Raw genomic sequence first — 12,909 nt, forward strand, 5'->3', positions numbered from 1 at the left:
ACTGTATCTGCAAAAGCAAATAAAAAATAAATTTGGCAATCAAGAAAGAATGAACAAAAAAATTTTATAGCACCATGCACCAAAAGAATAATATGTTTGTGAAATTACTTTATAAAGAATAGCAGCCGAAAGTGAAGTTATAAAGTTCCATGGAGCAGAAAATGCACAAATCAACAAGTTTCTATATTATCCTACAGATTTTTCTATCAGGTAAAAGTGTAATAGTGAAGCACATCAACAACTCTATGATAAAAGGGTAACAGGAATTAAATAATCATCTTCAGTTTAAAAAATTTAACAATAACATAAAATACAGCAAAGATCTGGTGGTCTTACTTTGATTAGCAGCACTGTCTCTATGCCTCTCATGTCAATGAGGCTATTTGCCACAACCGCATTATCTATTTCTAAAGCTGTCAAAACTGTTGGAAACTCTGGATGATAAGCAGCTCTAGGAGACAAAAATACAGAATAATTAACTTAGCAAATTTTAATTCTAAACATACATATAAAATTGTATATATATTATTATATTACAGAGTATATATATTTCCATATATATTTGTAACAGACAGGTAGATTATAAATAACAAGATAATATAAAATATCTGATAACATTTGAAACCACAGCTGTATAGGTTTCTTTTATTTACTGTATTTAGCATTTACAGTATATAATACTATGTGCCAGGCACTGTTCTAAGCATGTTACAAATATTAACTCATTCAATCCTCATAATAACCACATGAGATACACAGTATTATTCTCCCCATATTTTTTTCGGTTGAGGATACTTCAGAGAGTTGAGGGTGTTCCCCAAAATCATGAAGCTAGTTTTATGACTGGGCTAGGATTTAAACCAGGCAGCTCAGCTCTATAGTCCAGATTCTTAATTGATATGCCCTGCTGTTTATTAATAATTACAATTTCTTTAAATCTCACGCAAATTACCATACATACACATAAAAGTCAATTACTTAAAATTCATTATAAATAGCTAAACATTTCTTTCCCTGATATGAGAAAAGAAAAACTGAAGCAAAGTTTATTATACAGAGGAAATATGAAAAAGATATTCTTATAAATTATAATTCGGGCTCCTGAAAGAGACATTCAATCTTTCAACTAAAATGTAAACATGTGAGCTATTAACAGCACTGAAGAATGAACACAGAAGAATAGGAGGTAGAGAACAATGAACGACTGAGGAGGAGGAGATGGTGATAGCATTCTTAGTGCTTTCTTAGTTCTAGAATTCCAAAACAAAGACAGTATCTCTGCATGCATGTTTTATAACTATTCATGTTTTAATTCAACACATAATTATTGAGTACCTACTTTTTTAGGCTTTTTAGGACAGAGTTCAGGTGGAAATAAAAAGGATAAGAAAGAATAGGGTGTGGGTGCTCTAGAAATGTCAGTGAAACAAAAGTAGGCAACAAGGAGGTAAAAAAAGGGAGTAGGATGCAAAGAGGCAGGATGTAGTAGGCAATTCTGGTGAAATGCAGACTCTGGCCGGCCTGTTGACAGCACAGGTTTCAACACTAGGAAGGAGTCACCACGTTTGGGCAGCCACAGGCCATCATTAGATGAAGCTGTTTGGGCAGCCACAGGCCATCATTAGATGAAGCTGTTTGAGCAGCCACAGGCCATCATTAGATGAAGCTGTTACTACCAGTTTGTTCTAAGCGCCAAGTCACAACCACATCTTCCTTTTGCTATTCTTCCCTGGGATTTACTTCATACTGGCTTATATTACAATTAATATTATGCTGGGGGAGCCAGTCTAGCAGAGCAAAAAGCAGAAAGAAATATTAGCAATGAGATGTTGGTAAAAGGAGATAAGAAGGCAATAGGACATAGGTTCACAAACAATGTTAAGCAGAAAGTCTAAACAAAACATACAGACAAAGAAAAAATTGCACTGAAAATCTAGGCAAGTATAATAGATGCCTCACTGGTAAGAGGAGTTACAAGACAAAATGATTTTTTCATCCTAATTACACTAAAATCACTTGATAAAAAGATGTGACTTCTAAAGTCAAGTAAAAGGAAAAACACTACTAAGTTAAAATATAAGAAAAAAAATGCTTAAAAGTGTGGTGTATTTTTGTTTTATTTTTTGACAGGATCTCCCTCTGTCACCTGGAGTGCACTGGCATGATGACTGTTCACTGCAGCCTCGACTTCCAGGGCTCCAGCCATCCTCCCACCTCAGGCTCCTGAGTAGCTGGGAACACAGGCGTGCAACACCATGCTCAGCTTATTTTTGTATTTTGGGTAGAGACAGGGTTTCACCACATCACCCAGGCTGGTCTTAAATGCCTGAGCTCAAACAATCCACCCAATTTGGCCTCTCAAAGTGCTAGGATTACAGATGTGAGCCACTGTGACTGGTCTAAATTTGGTGTATTTTTAATGTCTCCAAATATAAGAAGATATAAAGTGAGAAGCTGTAACAGACTATGAAGAGAGCTGTGGGGAGCACCAGAAGGAAATGAAGAAAAGCCCACAAAATAGGCCGATAAATACCTAAAGAGCAGGAGAACCAATAAAATGGTGTCATAGTAACAAAAGGAATAGGAAGTTTGAAGAAAGGTATATTTAATAGTATCTAATGCTTAAGAGAAGGTAAACATCAACTGGATTTGGCAACAAGGAAAATAATTGGAGAATACAATTAAATTTAGGGACCAAGAGTAGTAAGTCTATGAGTGAATACACAGTCTCCCCTCGGAGGAGTGTTTTTAAAAGGAGAAATGCAAATCAGAGATCTATCATGTTTAAAAGGGATAGAAAATTAAACAGGAAAGGTTAAAGCTCAGGAGAGCACTGAAACACTTTTTTTAAATGGTTAATGAGTCAGGCAAGAAAGTGTACAATTCAGAACACAAGTAGAATAGCCTCAGACAGAAAGAACCTCTCGTGAGATGGGGGCAAGACGTACAAATGGAGGCATAATAGCAGGAATAGTTCAGTAGCTTCTATGTACTCTGAAAAGAAGAAACAAGGCCATCTTTACAGGAAAGGAAAGCACATTTTCTGAATATTCCTTGTGAGCCAGGCACCCTCCTAGGTACCTCTGTTAGGGTTATCTAATATGACTGAAATGAGTCCTATGTATCTGATGCATTATAATCCCCTAAAACTATTTTATTATTCTTTTCTACATTAAAATAATATAGCCAGTTTTTAAATTTAGCATTTGAACCATAATTCATACTGACAAAGTTCTTCAGACACACAAAACAATCACCCCTTCAAAATGTTTGTAAGGCAGGTAAAGTTAACAGAATGTTAAACATACTCTAGACTCTTACCCTGTCAACACCCAAAGGCAGGCGTCCCCAAACTTTTTACACAGGGGGCCAGTTCACTATCCCTCAGACCGTTGGAGGGCCACCACATACTGTGCTCCTCTCACTGACCACCAATGAAAGAGGTGCCCCTTCCTGAAGTGCGGCGGGGGGCCGGATAAATGGCCTCAGGGGGCCGCATGAAGGCCGTAGTTTAGGGACGCCTGCCCAAAGGGATTAGAATCTAATTTCTTCCACTACTCCAACAACTTGCGTTTCAGCCATCTGCTCCTGAAGCCAAAACATGGACTTTGTCATCCCCTAGACCTGCTCCATTAAACTTGAATTTTTCACTCTTATCACAACCTCCTTTCCTTCCAGGCTTATCAAGCCCTTAAGCAGGTTCTCTAACTTCATTAAGCTGGGTCTAAACACTTTCTTCAGGCATCTTTCTTTAAACTGGTATGTCAACAATACACTCAACTGCTTCCCTCTTCCCCTTCTGTAATACCTACTCACCCTAAAAAATTCTAATATTTATCTAATAGTACAGGCTCTCCACTCACATCTCTAAAGAAACATTATCAGTAAAATATCCTGTAGCCACTAGGCTTTTGTATCTTAAGCAGACTTTGAGTCACCTTACTCTCTCATTCTCCTTGGTAGCCAATCTAAACCCTTAAATACGGTAACTCCCAAACTTCCTACCAACTCCTGAAGCCCTTGTTCTCAGCACATAAACTCACCTACTTCCAGGAAAACTGGCATTGCATCACACAAATGGGATCCCTTGTCACATGTGTTTCATGGCTAAGTGATTAGAAGCACAGGAGGAGGCTGAGGCAGGAGAATTGCCTGAACCCAGGAGGCGGAGGTTGCAGTGAGCCGAGATCGCGCCATTGCACTCCAGCCTGGGTAACAAGAGCGAAACTCCGCCTCAAAAAAAAAAAAAAAAAAAAAAAAAGAAGCACAGGCTGGGACATACAACATGCCAGCAAGGAAGTGCTAGGTGCTCTTCTTCACAGAGTCCTTGTGGCAGTTCACAGAGCAGGTCATATGACTGGCCAGGGCTATTCTCTTTGGTCTCAAAATGACAGTTCAGGTTCAAGGAGGACATTCCTCACAATTTATGGCATCCTTCAGCTAGTCACTCCAGCCAGAAACCTAGGAGTCATCCTGATTTTTCCTTCTCTTGCAGTCAATTAACCAATTTTATTGATTTTGTCCCATATCTCTCAGCTAACCTGTTTCTTCCTATCGAAATTGCAAATGCTATTTTTGGCAAAATAATTCCCAATGTCATACCTCCATGCCTTTTGCACACAGAATTCTATTTGCCTACAAGGCAATTAACCTTTTCTATCACTTGACAAACTCATCTGTTAAAAGACTGATGATTTCTCCTCTCCTCTCTGAATTCTTCCTTGATCTACCTATTAACACGAGTTAATTACACACAAATTTACCAAATATGAGAGACATAGCATTAGACTTAATTAAAAACATATTTATCATATAAAGTGGAGATGAGAGAGAAAAGAAATTTTAAAATGCAATCTGGGAATGGATATATACATTCTTTTTTTTTTCTTTTTTTTTTAAGACAGGCTCTCATCCTGTCACCCAAACTGGAGTGCAGTGGCATGATCTTGGCTCCCTACATCACTACAACCTCCACTTCCTAAGCTCAAGCGATTCTCCCACCTCAGCCTTCCAAGTAGCTGGGACCACAGGCACACACCACCAAGCCTGGATGACTCGCTAAGGTCATCAAAGAACACAATTACGGCTCTTTATGGATTCTGTGAAACACCTTCAGAGTTTAAATGTGTGTAATGAGCGCCAGTGTTCTTCCTTAGGGCCTCCCTTTTAATTTGGTTGTATCTCTTTCCTCACTGGTGTAATTTCTGAGCCGTACAACATGTTTCCCTGTAGTGTCTCCCACACATAAGAACTTCAATGGTAGGGAATATTTATCTGTTTCTCTAATGCCTAGGACTGATTAGACAGAAATTAAAGTGGCTCGATAAAATTTTACCCATCAGTGGTAAAGATATGATTGACATTAAAAGTGTTTTATATCTTTCCAATCTTGCATGTGATTACACAAAACCAGAAACATATTCAATTACTGATGCTTTACCTGTGTCTTACATCATATATCTCATTCCGAAACTCAGAAACTATTATCTGTGGCCGTGAGGTCCCTGGTAAATAAAACTTTTTCATGAGTGCCTGAAGGACTCTTTCATCAGCATGATTATGGCAACAATAGGCCTGCAGCAGCCCTTTTAGGCAAGATTCAATAGCCAAAGCAAGTTCCGGGTCCCGAAGATGAATGCAAGCTCCTAAAAGTGACAGAAAATTATAGAAGAGCTCATAAATACTTATTTTCAAATATTAACATCATTCACCTTTAATTACAGTTTATAAATGACTTATATTTTTATGTAAAGCAGTTTAAATGACATTATAGATCATTTAATTATAGTGTTTATTTTTATTTATTTTTTTCCTTTTGAGACGGAGTTTTGCTCTTGTTACTCAGGCTGGAGTGCAATGGCGTGATCTCGGCTCACCGCAACCTCCACCTCCTGGGCTCGAGCAATTCTCCTGCCTCAGCCTCCTGAGTAGCTGGGATTACAGGCACATGCCACTATACCCAGCTAATTTTTTGTATTTTTAGTAGAGATGGGGTTTCACCATGTTGACCAGGATGGTCTTGATCTCTCGACCTCGTGATCCACCCGCCTCGGCCTCCCAAAGTGCTGGGATTACAGGCTTGAGCCACCGCGCCCAGTCCATTTAATTATAGTTTATAAATGACTTAAGATATTTTTATATAAACCAGTTTAAATGATATTACAGATCTTATTTTAACTGAATGAGAAATCCCCATACGTCCATAGGATACAATCGAGAGAAAATCCACCAAATGATGTGAAAAAAACTGTCCTACTCTAATGTAAATCAACAGCGGCTTTTCTATGTTCAGTTTATACTATTCTAGCCTTTCAGTGGTGTTCTGAAAATCAAGGGATTTTCAAATCCCTAAATTGAAATGGGGGGGAAAAGCCTCATCCACTGAAATGGATCCTGGTATAAAGTACATATCATTTAAAAGAGACATTACCACAATACTTAAATGCAGTGCTTTACTAACAAAATATATTTATAAGAATCATTTTCATCTCATGATGTTCAGAATTAAAGATAACCATCCCCAAGAAAACTTGACTTAAAAAAATTTTAAGTACCATGTAAATTTAAGAATAAAGTAACCACAGATTTTACAGTTGGAAGAGAACTTAGAAATCATGCTGTCCAACCAAAATAGAAACTAAGAAAGAAAAGTCATTTTAAAAAGGTTACCAAAACTTGGTAATTGGTCTTTAACTATATTTGATGTTACTGCTTTTTTTTTTCTGAATAATCAATTATATTATATGAGTTCATTCACTTATTCAGAAAAAGAAGAACCAGGTCATTCAACTCTATAATTACTTTTCCTTTTCCAAAGTTCTCTTTCTTTTGGATATTTTATGCTTTAAAAATACAAAATGAATCTACAAAGCTTAATATAATTTCTTTGAAATGAAATCAGTTTATTTTGAAAACTTGACTCAATTATTCTGAAAATAAAAACTTACTCCTAAAGTTTATTATAATGTCACTAAATCATGACCAATACCTAAAGGGCCTACAGGCTTATAGGTAAAACGTCCTTGTCTATAAGCATCATCTATGGCTTCAAGAAGAGCTGGAACATTAGGGCCAAATCTTTTGAGTCGATCAGTTTTACTATCTTTCAATTCTTTCAGTTGCCTCTGATTATAGCTCAGTGTATGCTTCAGGTCCAACTCTTCTCTCCTAAAAAATAAAAGCAGAAAAACAGGACAGATATTTGATAATTTCACAGAAACATTTAACCTTTGCCTATAACATCTACATATCAGTGAATGACACAGCTAGCTCACCTAAAAACTAAAAGTAGAATTATTTATTCGAAAATAATTGTGTTACCAGAGAAAAACAGTCTGAAGTCCTCAAAACTTGACATAAAAAAAAGTAATGCAACAACGACGGGCTATGAATCCCAGAAACTGCTCAACTCTCCAAGTGTAAGAAAAGTTTTGAAAACTGATTTTAAAAGATCCAGCTGGCTCTAGGCGCACTACCTTGAGTTAGCCCTGCTCTGCAAGGTATTTAACATAAAAATAAAATCTTTTTTAAAAGATCCCTTATTATGTAGAAGAAACAACCATGTTTTCTCTCCATATAAGAACAAAACTATAAGATGTAAAGGTAATTGAAATAAATCATTCTCAGGACGTTGCAACTTACTTAATCTTGCCATGTTCTTCTCTGTCCTTTTCTATGGCTTGCTGAAACTGTTCGCTCTCTTGATTGACTGAATTTTCTTGATTTTGTAAGGCCTTTACTCTCTCTTTTAACCAAGATATTTTTTTTTGCCTTTCCAACCGTTCAGGTTCCAAAGATTGGTCAGTACTAACAGTAAATAACCCAAAGTGAAAAATGTTAGTTAAATGAACAGCCTAACATTTGAAGAACACAAACTAACGTAATAGAATACCATTAACAACAATACAGAAAATATATTACTCCAATTCTACCTTACTTTATTACAAAATGAGATAGGAAAATTTCAAAGTAACTATCCTACCTTTTTTTTAGTTCTTCAATTCGTTTACAAAGCTGCTCATCATCTTTCTTCAATGCTTTATATTCATTTAAGGAACGGTTATATAAAACCTAACCAAAAATTAGACACGCTTTACTAAAATGAAAACACAAATATCCTATTCAAGTCCACTTTTGTCAAATCTTCAGAGGCTGAATATGTACAGGAATATATTTTTTAAATAAAACACAAAAAGGCCATTTGAAACCATTACATTTTTTAAAAACCTCAAAGCATCACAAATTTCAACTCAGGTACAAAATCTCTACTTTAAAAAATAGAAGACCGGGTACCGTGGCTCACGTCTGTAACCCCAACACTTTGAGAGGCCAAGGCGGGCAGATCACTAGGTCAGAAGATCGAGCCCACCTGGCCAACATGGTGAAACCCCATCTCTACTAAAAATACAAAACATTAGCTGGGCGTGGTGGCATGCATCTGTAGTCCCAGCTACTCAGGAGGCTGAGGCAGGAGAATCCTTTGAACCTGAGAGTCGGAGGTTGCAGTGAGCTGGGATCATGTCACTGCACTCCAGCCTGGGTAACAGAGCGAGACTCCATCTCAAAAAAAAAAAAAAAAAAAAAAAAAAAAAAAACCCTAAAAAAATTTATAGAAGAGACTGAGTGCAGTGGCTCACACCTGTAATCCCAGAACTTTGGGAGGACAATGCAGGTAAATTGCTTCAGGCCAGGAGTTCAAGACCAGCCTGGGCAATGTGGCAAAATCCTCTCTCTACAAGAAATACAAAAAAATTTAGCTATGTCTGTAATCCCAGCTACTCAGAAGGTTGAGATGGGAGGATAGCTTGTGCCCAGGAGGTAGCTGCAACGAGCTGTGATGGTGCCACAGCACATTAGCGTGGGTGACAGAGCAGGACCATTTCAAAAAAATAAAATAATAAAAGATAGAAGAACAGTCTTAATATTTGCTGTGTGGCTTTCAATATCCCAGTTTGGAAAATTTCTCTCACCTCAGCTTCATTGTAGGCCTTTTTCTTAGCAACAGCATCTGCCTTCAATGCCATACATTCTGGTGCACGTGCATTTGTCTCTTCGCTAATCTTTTCTAATTTGTCTTGAATATCCTTGTACTTTTGTTCTGCTTCATTAAGTCTGACCTTTAAGAAAATAATATTATTGAAGCATATTTTATTTCTCTTCAATACAGATAATTTTAAAAAAACTATAGTTCACGTACCAATAATAAATTTAATTTCTCTCGAAACATTAGGCAAACAAACATAGTGACATTATATAAAATACTGTAATATAATTTGATCTTAATCCACGGTTAGCTATGCAACAAATGTGTTATCCTCTGGAGATACAAAAACATTTTAACAAACGTCCTCAAATAACATAAAAGAGAGAAAGATAATTTATCCAGAAAAACCAAACGCGAACTGATGATAGTTTGTGTACAATAATGTAAAAGTAGGGTATATTTATTTATAATTGTGGTAGCACAGAGAAACAAATCAGAGCTGGGCCAGAAAAAGTCAGGAATGCCTTCAAAGAGGAAGTAATAATTTGAGCTGATATTTTTTAAATTAATCAAAGTGTACTAGGAAATAAGTTGGGGAAGGGTGTTAGAGGCAGACGAAAGAGCATGTACAAAGGTATTAATATTTTAGAAATTAAATATTGCTGGAACCTAAATTGAAAGGATAATGGTAGGAGATGAGATGAAGGAGTAGAAGGGCCTTGCATTCTACAATGAATAGCTTACAACTTAATCTTTTAGACAATGGGAAGACAGCATAAGTCTATCTCTTATCTCGTTGAGTCTGCATGTTAGATTACTCTAAAAGCACTAGGAATACAGGGTAGAGGGAAAAACTGAAGTAAAAGATTTCAGTAATAAGTTAATATAATATTACGGAACAAAGACAATTAGGAACCAAAATGGGATGCCAGCAATAGGGATGGATTAGAAGGAACAAATATGAGAATTATTTCGATCAGGGTCAGCAAACGTTTTCTATAAAAAGCCAGATAGTGCACACTTCAGGTTTTGTGGGTCACATGGTCTCTCCTATAACAAATCAACCCTGCCATTAAAACATGAAAGCACCCAATGACAATGAGTAGAGGAATTGTTTTTTAATAAAAATGAAAGTTGGATCTAGATTTTAAACAAACTAAACATAGTTTATATTTTCAGTTTTAAATTAACAAACGTTTAAAGTCTGCTTTAGACACTGTTTCTTCAGAAACCTTCCATTTAACGGTCATTTTACAAGCAATAATCAAGCACATACAACGTGAAAAGCTTTATGTAAGACACGGTGGATAGGATATAAATATAAAGTAAGATAGTACTTACCCTCCAGAAATTTGCCATTTACTACATTAGAGTATGCAAATGCTTAAATGGAGAAAAAGGCCTATAAAACTAAACATCACCTAGCCTTAAGACCTTCCTTTCTCATATAAAAAAGAAGTGAGTGTCTGTTACTCAAACTGGATTCCATTTTAGACTGGGAAATGTTTGAGGAGGAAACCTGATGATAAGCTGAGAAGTAAGTTGAAAAGAGAAAAATACTTCATGAAAATTTTGGAATATTCTCTCAGAAATGAAAATTTAAGGTGAGAGATGGAAAGGGTTAAAATTCCGTTTACTGCCTGAAGAGGGAGTAAGACACTTAGCCCAGAAATCACTAAGTGTCCTGTCTTTACCATTTCTATTATTTTTACATACTCATCCATTACCTCTGATTGATTGTCATAACCCTTAAAAGAAAAATCACTCTGCTTATCTTGGAGGGAGACAGGAAAAAGCAAGCTGGGAAAGATTACATTCTATACCACAACCAAGCCTGGGGGCCAAAAAGAAATTCCCAAGCAAAGCAGAGAAAGTGCTAAGAGGTAAGTAAGCTACACTGACAGCTGCTCAACCTTTTGAGTATACTAAAACCCAGTGAATTATACACTTTATATGGGTGAATTATATGGTATATGAATGATATCTCAATAAAGCTGTTCAAAAAAGAAAGAGTAAATATAAAGAGCAGATCTGCTGAATGGTAAAAAGGTCCACATGGAAAGCCCCGACAGAATGACTGCCTTTACTCAACACTTAATCATCTTCTGTAACCTCTAGGCCCATGTGGAAGACTTTTGTGACTTTCTTGAATTTTAGCTAGGGTAGTTTCTACCTGCACTCTTAGATGTGACACTGAAATTAACCTTAACAGACCTAACAACTTATTCTACATGTATTCCCTTATATGAAATCCTCTGACACGCCACCTTGGTTCTGGACCATAAATCTCAGTTCCCTTAGCAATTTCTGGACATTGTTTTCAGTTCTGAGTTCTCATGTTTCCTGATACTTACCTTTAGTGTGAGTCTAATTTACTATTATTCTAGCACCCCTTTATTTCTCAGGTCTTTTTGTGTTTCAACTCCTCAATGAACCCAAGAGTAAAAGCTTCAAGCTCTTACATGTCTTGTCAGTAACCAAGTTCCACTGACCATGTGCATAAGAGTTCTACAGCTCTGGCCTCAGTCAGGCTTATCCTGTATAGAGTATTCTTTTCAAAAGGGTTACTAAAACAGGCCTTGAAAACAAGCTTAGGTATATTTCACCTGAGCAATAAAGTAAAATGTAGACAAATATACAGTCTGAAACTGCTAGTTTAGTGGGTAGAAGTCTAATGTGAGTAATTTCATATGATTAAACATATTAAATCTGCATTTAAAAACCTGTAATTACCTGCTGTTCTTCCATTTTCCTGTCAAGTCTAGCAGCACGATCTTCTCCAATTTTGATATTATCTCTGATAGCATTCAATTGTTTTTCGATTTCATTGACCTAAAAAAGAAATTACATAGCAAATAGATAAGATTAACATTAATAACCAAATACATTCTGCAGATCACAAATATACGTGAACAAGTAATTAAGTGATAATTACCACTGCCCAAGCCATTTCATGTTTCAAGTTCTCTAACGTAGCCTTCATTGTACTTAAACCAGCAATACTTTGAAAACGTTCCTCTTTCTCCAAGCACTGGCGCTTTAGTTCAGTAAGCCGCTTAAAAAAAGAAAACAGAAAGGATGTATCTTTTATTAATGTTGAAAAAACACATTTTTGCAAATCTATTTCTTTTAAAAACAAAACCTAAACAAGTACTACAAAAAGATTTGTTTAAAAATAACTTCTATTTTAAAAAAATTATTCTTGATTATTTGGTATACTTTTAATAAGTTCAATAATTTTGTGAATTTCTGCATTATAACAATGGCCAAATACTCTTCAGATGAAGAGCAAAGGAATTAAAGGTTCAAGATTACACAAATATAGACAAATCCCAAAACTCACTTTCCCATTTTCCCGCTTTATTCCCTTCTGATAGACACGATGGTCTGTTCTTCCCCAAAGAGAATATAAGAATTAGAAGAAATTTATTTCTGAAAATCACCAGTTATAATTTTCTTAACTAAGTTCACTTTAATTAATTAAAAATCACCAAATATCAAATACCATGATATTCAAACAATTTTGGTAGCTTACAGACTTCATATTCTGTACACCTGGGTAGACAGCCTCTCCCCTTCATTCATGCTTACCATTCAACTAGGTCCTGAACACTGTAGACCTTACTTTGTTTCCCCATCTAACGCACCTTCCCATTCTCCAATATTATTTCAATCTATTATCATTCTCTTCAAATCTCATGCACCTGCCACCATATTCCCTCACTCATTCCACCTCTCCAGCTTTAGATAATTTAGAAGCTATCAACAGAAACTCCCTCAACAATCTTAACTCCAAGTCTAAAGCAGCCATCCCTTCCTTTTGCAACAAAAGAGAGGTGGCCTCATATTTAATACTCATACCATCCTCTAACCTGTATCTTCGACCCCACCCCTTTTGTATCTTCTCAAAGGTCTAAATCCACTGA

General features: G+C 36.3%; 1 protein-coding gene across 3 annotated transcripts in view; it reads right to left on the reverse strand.

The window, feature by feature from the left end:
• Positions 1-12,909, reverse strand: part of SMC6 (structural maintenance of chromosomes 6) — an 88,332-nt gene that overhangs the window by 43,973 nt on the left and 31,450 nt on the right. For all 3 annotated transcript variants that reach the window (XM_074394315.1, XM_074394322.1, XM_003935220.3), the window contains exons 9-16: positions 11,919-12,038; positions 11,717-11,815; positions 8,970-9,116; positions 7,982-8,070; positions 7,642-7,806; positions 6,989-7,167; positions 5,441-5,645; positions 337-451 (exon numbers count right to left, since the gene is read on the reverse strand). In XM_074394315.1, coding sequence (XP_074250416.1) covers positions 337-451; positions 5,441-5,645; positions 6,989-7,167; positions 7,642-7,806; positions 7,982-8,070; positions 8,970-9,116; positions 11,717-11,815; positions 11,919-12,038 — 1,119 coding nt within the window. The remainder of the gene's footprint in view (positions 1-336; positions 452-5,440; positions 5,646-6,988; positions 7,168-7,641; positions 7,807-7,981; positions 8,071-8,969; positions 9,117-11,716; positions 11,816-11,918; positions 12,039-12,909) is intronic.

Source organism: Saimiri boliviensis, chromosome 1, assembly GCF_048565385.1.
Source record: "Saimiri boliviensis isolate mSaiBol1 chromosome 1, mSaiBol1.pri, whole genome shotgun sequence".
Classification (NCBI taxonomy): Eukaryota; Metazoa; Chordata; class Mammalia; order Primates; family Cebidae; genus Saimiri; species Saimiri boliviensis.